Raw genomic sequence first — 14,623 nt, 5'->3', positions numbered from 1 at the left:
CCTCAAAGCGGGCAAAGAAGATATTCATCTCCTCTGCCAGGGAAGTGGTTCCCTCCGTGCATGGCTGGTTGCTGGATCTGTAGTTTGTAATGTGCTGAACACCCTGCCACACCTGCCTGGTGTTGTTGCTCCTGAGCTGCTTCTCTATTCTCCCTCTGTATGATGCCTTAGCTTGGCAGAAGCCTCTTCTCAGGTTGGCTCTGGCAGAACTGTAGAGTGCTTTGTCTCCAGACCTGAAAGCAGCGTTCCTGGCTTTCAAGAGGCCCCGGACCTCCTTAGTCATCCAGGGTTTCCTATTCGGATAGATCCTCATGAGTCTGTTCCTGGTGACATTGTCCGTGCAGAACCTGATGTAGTCCAAGACTGCTGAGGTGTAGTTCTCCAAGTCCTGATGTGCAAAAACCTCCCAGTCAGTTCTCTGGAAGCAGTCCTGTAGTTGGTGAGAGGCATCCTCAGGCCAGATGGTGACAGTCCGGGTTGTACTGGGGACACGTTTCCACAGGGGGGTGTAAGCAGGGATCAGTAGCAGGGACACGTGATCAGACTGGCCAAGGTGTGCTAAGGGTTTAGCCCTGTATGCTTGTCTGATGTTTGTGTCCAGCTTGTCCAGAGTTTTATCACCCCTGGTTGTGCACTTTACGTGTTGATGGAATTTGGGGAGGACTGATTTCAGATCAGCATGATTAAAGTCCCCAGAGACGATGTGAACTTGTTCTGGTTGTTGCTGATAGTATCATGCAGGAGTCCCACGGCCGAGCTAGCGTTAGCATCCGGTGCTATGTAAACCGCAGTGAGTAGAATGGAGGTATCGGTGTCTGCATTTAATTGTGATGAACTCCACGCCTGGAGAACAGTGGCTAACAACTACTGTGGAGTTCGTACACCAGCTGTTATTTACATAAACGCATCGTCCACCTCCTCTTTTCTTACCGGAGCTCGCTGATCGGTCCTGTCGGTGTTCTGTGTAGCCTGCTAGCAGTGACGTGCGGTGAGGTTCATAGCTGGTGAGGCACTGACGTCATCAGAATCAGATTTGCAAATAGATGCATAGATTGACAGCAGTTTACAGGTTATGTTTCACTTCTGCATCCTTACACATACAAACTGTAGCTCACAAAACACACATTTCCTTAAAAAACAAAACAAAATAAATGTTATTACTGTCTTACCTTTACTTATAGCACTTGACTTGCTTCCCGAATCGTTTAGCCTAGCTCGCTGTCACTTACTCGGCAGTTGAGGAGTGAACAAGACGAACGTCTGGGATCTTGAGCGCCCCCTGCCATGAGGCAAGAGAACTGCCTGCCTCACCTCGAACCTGTTCTCTGCCGTTTATAATCGCTCATTACACGAAACACGTTACACAAACACAGTTGGTGACAAAAAGCACTGTACATTATATACATAAGCTAAATTATTGGAAATAAGTTCACATATTAAATTTGTTTAAACCATTTTATTGACGCCGTACAGCAACATGCTCTCTCCGCTTAGCAGCCAGCGCAGAGCCAGGGGTTGCGCAATCCAAGGTGAGGCAGAGCTCGCTGCTGCCTCACCGGCATCGCTTCCAAGCATTTGAATGGGAAAATAAGAAAATTCAGCGATTTTGAACAAATAAAAATCGAAATTGGTGAAGCTACATGAAAAATAAATATTTTTTAGTACAAACCACCGGATGAATATAACAATTTAAATTACTTTATGATTATATATTTTCTTTCTTTCCATGATGGCTGGTGAGGCACTGCCTCACCTGCCTCCCCTGACCGCACGTCACTGCCTGCTAGCTCGATCTCCGGGTCCGGTATGGTTGGATTTAACCACGTCTCCGTGATCAACAGAACGCAGCATTCCCGGATGAGGTTGTCAGTTGCAATCCACAGCTTCCATTCGTCCAGTTTGTTAGCGAGAGCCTCACGTTGGAGAGAAAATGCTTGGTAGCGGTGGTTTGTGTGGCTGTTTCCTGAACCTCGCTAACATGCCGCTGCGACGCCCCCTCTTTTGTTTACGATCTCTGTGCCGTCGCCCTGTCGCAGATACTGGGGTTGTAATCCAGGGAGAGCCCGGTGTCCGAGCAATATCGACCGGAATGTTGTTGTGGACACGGAAAAGCTCCTGTGACAGACTTCCCCCGATTGCTTGACCAATGACCAGCAAATTTTGTCGGTTGTAGGTGTTTTTAACCGAGCAAAGTGGAAAAGACAAACTTCGAGTCGGTGAGCACAGAGCCGCTGCGTCTACGCGCGCCGCCATCTTGTTGACAAGTAACCAGCACTGATCAGGAAAAACATTGGAATTGATTCTCAAGTTCCTGTAATGTGATTTATTAACACTTCTAGGCTAGTGATTGTTTTTGGATCAGATCCTGTAATGTAGCCGCACTGTTTCTGGACTTTTTAAAAAAACATTTTTTTAGCGACATTACCCACAGTAAGTGTCGCTAAACAATGAGGTTGGTGTCATCACATTTAATAAAATTTAAATCACATACCTGATGGTGTTGCTTGTGGTGTTTACGTGTCCAAATAGAGAGAAATATAAAGTAATGTCGATAAGTTATACTGTAATAAAATCTCATCTAAATGATATAAAGTTAACAGCCAATGTTGTACTTGGTGGAGATATCCAAATTGACGCGCCAAAATTATAATAATAAACGTTCCTACATTATACTGTCAGATACCAACAGATTATGATCCATATCTACAGTATTTATCTGTGTTCTCTACTGGGAACCAGTTTGCAGGCTGGTGACCAGGGGAAATAAACTTAAAAACAAAACAAGCCGCATTAAGACTTAGATTAACTAACGGGGTCCTCAACAAAGATGTTTGTAAAAAAATTAGGTGGCCGTGTCGTTTCCTGATCAAAACGCTACAAAAGTAAATAAATAGAGTAGAAAATGTCTCTTTCTCTATGATCTATGAGAGACAGGTGAAGCAGAGGAGGTGATGGAGCTGGAGGCTTCTGCCCCGATAAACAGGCGAAGCAAAAGGAGGAATGTGGTGATGCTGTGCAGGTCAGCAGGCAGGTCAGCAGGCTGGCTGCTGGCTGGTCAGCAGGCAGGTCAGCAGGCAGGTCAGCAGGGTGGCTGCTGGCTGGTCAGCAGGCTGGCTGCAGGCTGGCTGCAGGCTGGCTGCAGGCTGGCTGCAGCGACGCTGAGAGCTGGTTCTCTGACACCAGAGAGGTTTCTGTGTCTCAAACTAGCAGTAAAGAACCAAGATGCCCTGCAGAATCTTTTAGAACTTTTTTACAGCAAACTAAAGGATTTGGAGGAATAAAAATCGAAAGTTATTTTCCTAATTTAAGATTATTTTATTTCTCAGCAAGGCGTCACATCAGGAACAAAGAGGGATCAGGTTTATCAGATCAGGAAGTTTTTAGGTTGAAGAAAATAATGTCTACAGTCAGAAAACAATTATGATTAGAATGATGCACAGTAGCATTTTATATTTTTGATAGTTTTTTGGTGTGTTGGTTTTAGCTTCTTACTCAACACGGATTCTTTTAAAATAGCATCTTTGAATCTTAACGGGCCGAGGGAGGCTAAGAAACGTGCTTTAATTTATCAAACACTGAACCAAAAGAGAATTGATGTCATTTATTTACAAGAAACTCACAGTGATGATTTAAGTGAAACAGACTGGAGCAGAGAGTGGAGGGGGGAGGTCATGTTAAACCACAGCACCTCCCAGAGGACCAGGCCTTCCTGTTCTCTAGAGCTTTCACCCCAAACGCTACAGAAATTCAACACGTCCTTCAGGGAAAGTGTTTTTAGTCAGAGCAAAGTTTGATCATTTTAGCATGGTTTTTATTAATATTTATGCTCCTATCACTAATGCAGAGAAAAAGCGTTTTTTTTTAATTGGGGAAAGGTTGGGCGATTGTGGATCTGAGGATTTTAATTGTACAGAAAACGAGTTTTTAGATCGTAATCACGCAGAGCCTCATCCGGCAGCCCAACATGCTCTGCAGCAGCTGGTCTCGTCTCACGGCCTGGTGGACGTATGGAGGAGGATGAACAGGCTCCAGGCAGCACACATGGTCCCACATTAAGGAAAACCGAATCTCTTTAGCTCGACTTGATCGTATTTATTGTTTTAAACACCATTTTAATGTGTTTAAAACATGCCAGATTTTACCGGTGGCTTTTACAGATCACTCGTTGCTTTTAGGTAGTTTTTATCAGAAACATTTTACCTAGAAGCGCTTATCCATCCATCCATCCATCCATCTTCTTCCGCTTATCCGAGGTCGGGTCGTGGGGTCAGCAGCTTCAGAAGGGAGGCCCAGACTTCCCTCCCCAGCCACTTCTTCTAGCTCTTCCAGGGGAATCCCGAGGCGTTCCCAGGCCAGCCGAGAGACATAGTCCCTCCAGCGTGTCCTGGGTCTTCCCCGGGGCCTCCTCCCGGTGGGACGTGCCCGGAACACCTCACCAGGGAGGCGTCCAGGAGGCATCCTGACCAGATGCCCCTCAACTGGCTCCTCTCGATGTGAAGGAGCAGCGGCTCTACTCTGAGTCCCTCCTGGATGACTGAGCTTCTCTCTCTAAGGGAGAGCCCAGCCACCCTACAGAGAAAACCCATTTCTGCCGCTTGTATCCGCGATCTCGTTCTTTCGGTCATGACCCAAAGCTCATGACCATAGATGAGGGTGGGAACGTAAATCGACCGGTAAATCGAGAGCTTCGCTTTTTGGCTCAGCTCTCTTTTCACCACGACGGACCGGTACAGCGCCCGCTTCACGGCAGACGCTGCGCAAATCCGCCTGTCGATCTCCCGCTCCCTTCTTCCCCCATTCGTGAACAAGATCCCGAGATACTTGAACTCCTCCACCTGGGGCAGGACACCCCCCCTGACCCGGAGAAGGCACTCTACCCTTTTCCGGCTCAAGACCATGGCCTCGGATTTGGAGGCACTGATCCCCATCCCGGCCGCTTCACACTCGGCTGCGAACCGCTCCAGCGAGAGCTGCAGATCACGACCTGATGAGGCCAGTAGGACCACATCATCCGCAAAAAGCAGAGATGAGATCCAAGGCCACCAAATCGGATCCCCTCAACACCTTGGCTGCGCCTAGAAATTCTGTCCATGAAAGTGATGAACAGAATCGGTGACAAAGGGCAGCCCTGGCAGAGTCCAACTCTCACCGGAAACGAGCCCGACTTACTGCCGGCAATGCGGACCAGACTCTGACACCGGTCATACAGGGACCTGACAGCCCGTATCAAAGGGCCCGGTACCCCATACTCCCGGAGAACCCCCCACAGGGCTCCCCGAGGGACATGGTCGAACGCTTACTGGCATTTTAACTCAGCTTTAACTTATGATCAGGGTTTTAAGGAGATTTTAGGTTATTTTTGGACTGGTTTTAGACAGAGAAAGGCTGATTTTACTTGTCTGAGACAGTGGTGGGACCATGGAAAAGTTCAGATAAAACTGCTGAGTCAGCAGCACACTCTTAATGTCACCCGTGACATTACTGGATCTATTAGGGATCTGGAGATGAACATTGTGGAATTAGAGCGACTTAGTGAATCCACAGGAAATCGAGAGCACATTGAAGCTCTCAAATCTAAAAGGCTAGTTTTAGCAAACCTGCTGGAGAATAAAGTCCAAGGCGCTTTGGTCAGGTCCCGGATCCAGAACATCACAGAGATGGATGCTCCCTCTGGCTTTTTATTCAGCTTGGAGAGGAAACACGGGCAGAGGAAGCAGATCCACTCTTTGCTGTCGGACACAGGGCAGCAACTGAGTGAACCAGGGCAGATCAGGAGGAGGGCTGTGGAGTTTTACCGTTCTCTGTTCCAGAGTGAATATGAGGAGAACGAGGAACTGTTCGGGGAGTTCTGCAGTGAACTGCCTCAGGTCTCCGAGGAGACCAACACTGACCTGGAGCGCCCCCTGGGGCTTCAGGAGCTCCACACAGCCCTCCTCACCATGCAGGGCCAGAAGTCCCCAGGCATTGACGGGCTCACTGTGGAGTTTTACAAGGCCTACTGGGATCTTCTGGCCCAAGATTTGCTCGATGTCTACAATGAGAGCCTGCACACTGGTTCACTCCCCTTGTCCTGCTGCAGGGCAGTCATCACCCTGCTGCCCAAAAAGGGAAATCTGCAGGACATGAAGAACTGGCTCCCTGTGTCCCTCCTCTGCACCGACTACAAGATCCTCTCCAAGGCCACGAGGCTCGGAAGAGCTATGGAGCAGGTCATCCACCGGGATCAGACCTATTGCGTCCCCAGCAGGTCCATGGTAGATAATATCTACCTAATTCGGGACGTTGTGGAGGTCTCTGGTTCATTGGGTCTAAAAACTGGCTTGATTTCACTAGATCAAGAAAAGGCATTTGACCGCATTGAACATGGCTTCCTCTGGAAAACCATGAGGAGGTTTGGGTTCGGCGAGGGTCTTATTGCCCAGATCCAGGTTCTGTACAGTGGCATTGAGAGTGTGCTGAAGATCAACGGTAGCCTGTGTGCTCCTTTTAGGGTGTGTAGAGGCGTTCGACAAGGCTGCGCGCTCTCGGGGATGCTCTACGCACTCTCCCTGGAACCTCTCCTCCAGAGAATACGCTCGAGTGTTTATGGTCTGGTTTTACCTGGTTTTAAGAACAATATGGTTTTATCTGCCTATGCTGACGATGTTGTTGTTTTTATAAAAGATCAGCAAGATGTCACTGTTTTAACCAAGATCACAGAAAGGTTTTCTACTTTGTCCGCTGCGAGGGTGAACTGGGGAAAGAGCGAAGCTCTGGCCGTTGGCTAGTGGTCTGACGGGCTCCCAGTTCTCCCTCAGGGTCTTTTATGGAAGAAAGACAGTTTTAAATATCTTGGTGTGTTTTTTTAGGCAATAAAGATATTGTGAGTAAGAACTGGGAAACATTCAGCAAAAAATTAAAAGCAAGTTAGCAGAGTGGAAATGGCTGCATTCCCAAATGTCCTACTGGGTCAGGGTGCTGGTTTTAAATAATCTTATTGCATCACAGCTGTGGCACAGATTTTAACAATAGCTCAAACATCCACTTTTCTCTATGCAATATGTAATTCTAGAGGTAATATACGATTCAGTCCAGCATCGATCTGTTCCTGTTCCTAACTTCTGTTTAGGAGGAACCACTTCGTCTCCCATCACTTCCTTATTGCTTCAGTTTATCATCATTTCTGCTCATGTTTTGCTTCCAGTGGTTGTTTTCTGTTGCTTATTTCTCTTTATGGCATTTTGTTGTTGATGCGTTTGTTTGCTGGTCAGATTTGCATTTCCAATTGGCTCTGTTGCTATGCAACGCAGGATGCAGCCACCCTGCCACACATCAGCAGCATTTGGTTTTTAAGCCTTTTTCTTTTTATTGATGTCTCAGAAAAATAAAGACTGAAAATCTGATTTTATCAGGATGAGACGAACGGAGAGGGAGCGACCTGCAGCCTGTCGCCATGACGTTTACGGCAGTAAAGATGGCCGCCGCGGCGCTCCGTTTATGGCAGATGGAAAATTCATGTTTAAGTTTCATAGTCTGGCTGCATTAAACATCCTGAAGTGTGATGACTGGACTCTGGGACCAGTCCGGTCCCAGCAGGGCGTTCCCCACTGTTCAGTCCTTGGACTCCTAATATTTAGCATCTATTATCTATAATCAGATCAGTTACCATGACAACGCTCTACATTATGATGTCACCAGGAGACTCCGAACCATCCAATCACTGAACAGATGATGATGAAACAGGATTCAGTTTTCATTCAATTGTGAAACAAATTGTGATCAGGATTACCTTAGCTAACAGAGGCGGCTTGGTCCTGGTCCTGGTTCTGGTACCGGTCCTGGTCCTGATTCTGGTCCTGATTCCGGTTCTGGTTGCGGTTCCGGTCCTGGTCCTGATTCCGGTTCTGGTTCCGGTTCTAACCCTATCCGGTTCTCCTTCTGGTTCTGGTTCCGGTTCCGGTTCTGGTTCTAACCATAACCGGTACTGGTCCTGGGCCTGGTTCTGCTTCCGGTTCTGGTTCTAACCCTAACCGGTTCTGGTCCTGGTACCGGTTCTGGTTCCGGTCCTGGTTCTGGTTCCGGTTCTGGTTCCGGTCCTTTTCCAGGTCCCGGTCCTGGTCCTGATTCCGGTCCCGGTCCTGTTCCGGGTCCTGGTTCCGGTTCTGGTTCCGGTCCCGGTTCTGGCTCTGGTCCTGTTCCGGGTCCTGGTTCCGGTTCTGGTCCTGGTTCTGGTTCCAGTTCTGGTTCTAACGATAACCATAACCGGTATTGGTCCTGGTCCTGGTTCCGGTTCCGGTCCTGGTTCTGGTTCCGGTCCCGGTTCTGGCTCCGGTCCTGTTCCGGGTCCTGGTTCCGGTTCTGGTCCTAGTCCTGGTCCTGGTTCTGGTTCCAGTCCTGGTTCCAGTCCCGCAGAGGTGGGGACTCGAGTCACATGACTTGGTCTCGAGTCAGACTCGAGTCGTTAAAATCACGACTTGAGACTTGACTTGAAAAAATGCTCAAAGACTCGGACTTGACTTTGACTTTCATGCCATTGACTTGGGACTTGACTCGACTTGAAGCTGTTTACTTGAAAAGACTTGATATTTTTTACTCAAAGTCTTAAAATTTAAAACACATTATTTATAAAGTGGCGTCATTAATTAATTTCACTCATTCCGTATCAATATGCGCAGACCGTCACTATGGTTTTCCTCTCTCCTTATGTATGTATGTGTACGTAGCTGCAGCACAACCAATCAAATTAACAGGATTTGGACGTTTAAAAAAACGCGACAAAGCTGCAGAGCTCAGGGAACGAAATACGAAATAACCGCTCGAATATGCTTCCGCGAGTAATTTCTTTTGGCTACGTAGGTTATGAACTTTCGACTAAAAAACGAACTGCAACTTGTAAAACATGCAAGAAGAGAATATCGGATGGAGATGCCACGACGTCCAACTTTGTCCGGCATTTGAAGCTTCACAAAGATCGGTAGGTGGCACTTTTCTTTTGCTGTAAGATAGTTGACTTTAGCTAACTTCGTGTTAGCATGTGTACTCCGGGTTAAATTGGTGATGATTTACCATAAATCCGGTCCTTCAAATGCCTCCACAAATAATGTGCACCGTGTTAGCTCAGGAAGCCGGTGGATAGTGAGCGGGGCTCCGGAACAGAAAGCAGATTCTGGACCTGAACACAGGGAACAGAGTCTCTCTGTCCCATCATGATGATGAGCCGGGTCTAGTATCATCTAAGGATGGTTGGTGTATTTGAAGACATCTACGTTGGGAAATTATATTGACAATATATTGTTTACTGCAGTCAGTGCATTAAGTCAACTGTTTTTGACTTAATGACCGGCGTGACTGTCACATGTCGCACAGAACCCATTTCCAGATTTTTATCATTCGAGATAAATACATATTTTAAAAAGAACAAATGGTCTATTATTTGAATTTTATGTATAATTGCAAATTATAAAAAAAATAAAATAAAAACGACTCGAAATGACTTGAAATTAAAGGTTCCTGACTTGAGACTTGACTCGGACTTGAGGACAGAGACTTGAGACTTACTTGAGACTTGCAACACAGTGACTTGGTCACACATCTGCAGTCCCGGTCCTGGTTCTGGTTCCATCCTGGTTCTGGTCCTGGTTCCGGTCCTTTTCTCGGTCCTTGTCCTGGTCCTGGTTCCGGTCCCGGTTCTGGTTCCGGTCCTGTTCCGGGTCCTGGTTCTGGTTCCGGTTCTGGCTCTGGTCTTGTTCCGGGTCCTGGTTCCGGTTCTGGTCCGGGTTCTAGTCCTGGTTCCGGTCCTGGTTCTGGTCCCGGTCCTGGTTCTGGTTCTGGTCCTGGTTCCGGTCCCGGTTCTGGTTCCAGTCCTGTTCTGGGTCCTGGTTCTGGTGCCGGTTCCGGTCCTGGTTCCAGTCCCGGTTCTGGTCCTGGTCCCGGTCCCGGTTCTGGTTCTGGTCCTGGTTCCGGTCCCGGTTCTGGTTCCGGTCCTGTTCTGGGTCCTGGTTCTGGTCCCGGTTCTGGTTCAGGTTCCGGTCCTGGTTCCTGTCCCGGTTCTGGTTCCGGTTCCGGTCCTGGTTCCGGTCCTGTTCTTGGTCCTGGTCCTGGTTCCGGTCCCGGTTCTGGTTCCAGTCCTGTTCTGGGTCCTGGTTCTGGTCCCGGTTCCGGTCCTGGTTCCAGTCCCGGTTCTGGTCCTGGTCCCGGTCCCGGTTCTGGTTCTGGTCCTGGTTCCGGTCCCGGTTCTGATTCCGGTCCTTTTCCAGGTCCCGGTCCTGGTCCTGATTCCGGTCCCGGTCCTGTTCCGGGTCCTGGTTCTGGTTCTGGTTCCGGTCCCGGTTCTGGCTCTGGTCCTGTTCCGGGTCCTGGTTCCGATTCTGGTCCTGGTTCTGGTTCCAGTTCTGGTTCTGGTTCTGGTCCTGGTTCCGGTCCCGGTTCTGGTTCCAGTCCTGTTCTGGGTCCTGGTTCTGGTGCCGGTTCCGGTCCTGGTTCCAGTCCCGGTTCTGGTCCTGGTCCCGGTCCCGGTTCTGGTTCTGGTCCTGGTTCCGGTCCCGGTTCTGGTTCCGGTCCTGTTCTGGGTCCTGGTTCTGGTCCCGGTTCTGGTTCAGGTTCCGGTCCTGGTTCCTGTCCCGGTTCTGGTTCCGGTTCCGGTCCTGGTTCCGGTCCTGTTCTTGGTCCTGGTCCTGGTTCCGGTCCCGGTTCTGGTTCCAGTCCTGTTCTGGGTCCTGGTTCTGGTCCCGGTTCCGGTCCTGGTTCCAGTCCCGGTTCTGGTCCTGGTCCCGGTCCCGGTTCTGGTTCTGGTCCTGGTTCCGGTCCCGGTTCTGATTCCGGTCCTTTTCCAGGTCCCGGTCCTGGTCCTGATTCCGGTCCCGGTCCTGTTCCGGGTCCTGGTTCTGGTTCTGGTTCCGGTCCCGGTTCTGGCTCTGGTCCTGTTCCGGGTCCTGGTTCCGATTCTGGTCCTGGTTCTGGTTCCAGTTCTGGTTCTAACCATAACCATAACCGGTCCTGGTCCTGGTTCTGGTTCCGGTCCCGGTTCTGGCTCCGGTCCTGTTCCGGGTCCTGGTTCCGGTTCCGGTTCTGGTTCCGGTCGCGGTTCTGGCTCCGGTCCTGTTCCGGGTCCTGGTTCCGATACTGGTCCTGGTTCTGGTTCCGGTTCTGGTTCTGGTCCTGGTCCTGGTTCTGGTCCTAGTTTTAACCCTAACCGGTTCTGGTCCTGGTCCTGGTCCTGGTCCTGGTTCTGGTTCCGGTCCTGGTTCCAGTCCCGGTCCTGGTTCTGGTTCTGGTCCCGGTCCTGGTTGTGGTCCTGGTTCCGGTCCTTTTCTCGGTCCTGGCCCTGGTCCTGGTCCGGTCCTTTTCTCGGTCCTGGCCCTGGTCCTGGTTCCGGTCCCGGTTCTGGTTCCGGTCCTGTTCCGGGTCCTGGTTCTGGTTCCGGTTCTGGCTCCGGTCTTGTTCCGGTTCTGGTCCCGGTTCTAGTCCTGGTTCTGGTTCTGGTCCTGGTTCCGGTCCTGTTCTTGGTCCCGGTTCTGGTTCCGGTCCTGTTCTGGGTCCTGGTTCTGGTCCCGGTTCTGGTTCAGGTTCCGGTCCTGGTTCCTGTCCCGGTTCTGGTCCCGTCCTGGTTCCTGTCCCGGTTCTGGTTCCGGGTCCGGTCCTGGTTCTGGTCCCGGTTCCGGTCCTGGTTCCAGTCCCGGTACTGGTTCCGGTCCTGGTCCCGGTCCCGGTCCCGGTTCTGGTTCCGGTCCTGTTCCGGGTCCCGGTCCTGGTTCTGGTTCTGGTCCTGTTCCGGGTCCCGGTCCCGGTCCTGGTTCTGGTTCTGGTCCCGGTTCTGGTTCCGGTTCCGGTCCCGGTTCTGGTTCCGGTCCTGTTCCGGGTCCCGGTCCCGGTCCTGGTTCTGGTTCTGGTTCTGGTCCTGGTTCTGGTTCCGGTCCTGTTCCGGGTCCTGGTTCCGGTCCGGTTCTGCTGAGTAACTGTGGTTCTGCTGTTTCAGGACCTGGGCGCGGTCAGCCCTCCTCAGAGGAACTGGAAAGGCATCGCCATCGCTCTACTGGTCATACTGGTGGTCTGCTCCCTCATCACCATGTCCGTCATCCTGCTCAGCCCAGGTAAGAGCCGGTTCTGACCCGGTTCTGACCCGGTGTCCTAACTGTCTGTGATGCGAGCGGCCCTCGACGCGCCTCCACATAGACTTTGAATGCAAACCAGATGCGCCTGATGCTCAAAACGCATTTGGTGTGAACGCACCATTATATGTCCAGTGTCACATTAGGTCAGTGCTTCTCAGTTCCAGCCCTGAAACAGACAGAATTCTGTCTGTGTGTCTGTCTGTCTCACTCACATGACAGCTGAGCTGCTCTTTAGAACTACAATGACTGAAGGTCAGAACTACAAACATGGCGGAACTGTCAGTTACTACTGAGGACTGAACTGGCCTTTAGAACTACTTGTGTTTTGGGCTTTATAGAACTGATTTAACCCAATCACTGTTACACATGGGATTAGTTTGGCCCTTTGAAATTAAGCTTACTGAAAATTTCTAAATAAAAACTTTGACAAGTTTTACACCATATAATTGCTCTTTTTGGCTTAATGTGACTGGTTTATCCAAAGCACTGTTACACATTGGATTAGTGTGGCCATTTAATATGAAGCTTACTGAAATTTTCAAAAATAAAAGCCTCAAGATCCCCCTCAGGTTAAGATTAGCATGCATTATCTTTTTCTCTCAGGTTAGGGAACTGCCTTGCGCAGCAAGGCAGCGCATTAGCATTAGCCTTTTACCTTAAATAAGCTATTAGCTATTTTATTACTTATTAGCCATGTTTACTATACTGAATGGAGTAAGTCAATTACAGAGAACATCGTAGTGATGCCCCACATTCTACTGACAGCATTCACATTGAATACACATTGAATTAGTATGGCCATTTAATGTGAAGCTTTCTGAAGATTTCAAAATAAAAGCCTTAATATTCTTCTAAGGTTAGTGCACTACCATCGGCGGTGAAATAATATTAGCCTGCATTATCTTTGCTAATATCTTTGCTGCATTAGTCTTTTAGCTTAAATAAGCTATTAGCAATTGTTCTTACTTATTAGCCATGTTTAGTATACTGAATGCAGTAAGTAAAGTACAGACAACATGCTAGTGATGACCCACATCCTACTGACAGCATTCAAGCTAACATTAGCATTTTGGCTAATTTTAGCTGATACACTAACTTTATCATACTGAATGGTGCAAGTCCATGTTGGTAAACATTCTTGTCATTCTCCTCATATGATTGCAGCTTTCTCTAGCATTGATGCTAATTTTTAGTATCAGAACGCTGGGTCCAAACCGACGGGCACACTTTGGCAGGCCCCGTTAAATTTCTTCAGGAATTTTCTAGTTCTCTTATATTATTAGTTCCGATTTATAGTCATGCTGCCAATGGAGCTGGTTAAAAGTCTTTACCTGAGTTAGTTTGATTTCATTTACTGATGAAAAGATGTTTCCAAACCAACCAGAGGCCTGAGAGACGATGACAGGAAGCTGAAGTCCTGCAGGTTGTTGTCAGGCTCCTGATTGGGTTGCTCTTCGCCAGCCTCAGGGAGAGGACAGAGTATGTGACCGACTGCTGGAGCTTTGACCTCTGTGCCAAACAGAGGCAGCTAAATTATGGATGTTTAATTTGAAACAAACTGTATGTAACTGGATGAAGAGTGGAAAGTGAAACCTGTCTGCTTGTGTTTGTGTTTTCAGTCGATAGCCAAGCCGGCAGCGACACCAAGCTGACCGTGGAGGATCTGTTCAGACCAGAGTTCAGTGTGCATGACCCGGAGGCCCGATGGATCAACGGTGAGCGGAGCTAATCTGGGTTTGAGTTTAATCTGCCGGCTCTGTTTGATGGGGGAAATGGTGGATTATTCCAGCAGCTTCCCTCTCGCTGCTCCTTGTTGATCAGATTTTGCCGGGATATGATGGTTGCAGCAGCAGTCAGTGCTGTAGCTGGTAGAGCTGTAGCTGATAGAGCTGTAGCTGATAGAGCTGTAGCTGTTGTAGCTGTAGTTGTAGCAGGAACGGCTGCAGAAGCAGGCGGCCATGTTTAATCTCTTCGTGCTAATCCAGACGTTCCCATTTAGATTCCCAGCGCTTCTTTTAGCCGTATTGATTCCTGATTTGCTGGAGCCGCTGCTGACCTTGGCTGTAAGTAAACAACATGAGATCAAACCAGAGAGCAGGAAGATGGATGGATGATGGATGGATGATGGATGGATGGAGTCCCTGCTCCAGATTCAGTGAAAGAGGTGAACGGAGCCTGGTACCAGAAGCCCATTAAAATTCTGTTTACATCGTTTTAAACTGTATCATTGTGAGTGGGAATAAAAATAGCAGCAGGTATGTTGTTCCATATAACACAGTAGGAGTGAACAGGTAAACCTTTATGGATGAAACTCCACTAAAAACCCACCTGTTTAGGATTGTATTTGAAACGTAATCAATTACAAATTTATTGATGGAACCTGAATTAATGTCGTGTTTTGATTATTGATTCTATGTTTCTTTGTATTTCTGTGTTTGATATGATGGAAAGCACTTTGAAATGCCTTGCTGCTGAAATGTGCTATACAAATAACATTTGATTGATTGATTGATTGATTGATTGATAGATTGGAT

General features: G+C 48.8%; 1 protein-coding gene across 3 annotated transcripts in view; it reads left to right on the top strand.

The window, feature by feature from the left end:
• dpp10 (dipeptidyl peptidase like 10) overlaps positions 1-14,623 on the top strand; it is a 103,089-nt gene that overhangs the window by 43,248 nt on the left and 45,218 nt on the right. For all 3 annotated transcript variants that reach the window (XM_032566958.1, XM_032566959.1, XM_032566960.1), the window contains exons 2-3: positions 11,954-12,068; positions 13,709-13,804. In XM_032566958.1, coding sequence (XP_032422849.1) covers positions 11,954-12,068; positions 13,709-13,804 — 211 coding nt within the window. The remainder of the gene's footprint in view (positions 1-11,953; positions 12,069-13,708; positions 13,805-14,623) is intronic.

This window comes from Xiphophorus hellerii, chromosome 7 (genome assembly GCF_003331165.1).
Source record: "Xiphophorus hellerii strain 12219 chromosome 7, Xiphophorus_hellerii-4.1, whole genome shotgun sequence".
Lineage (NCBI taxonomy): Eukaryota > Metazoa > Chordata > Actinopteri > Cyprinodontiformes > Poeciliidae > Xiphophorus > Xiphophorus hellerii.
Note: the sequence above shows the minus strand (reverse complement) of the source record. Positions and strands in the feature narration are given on the sequence as shown.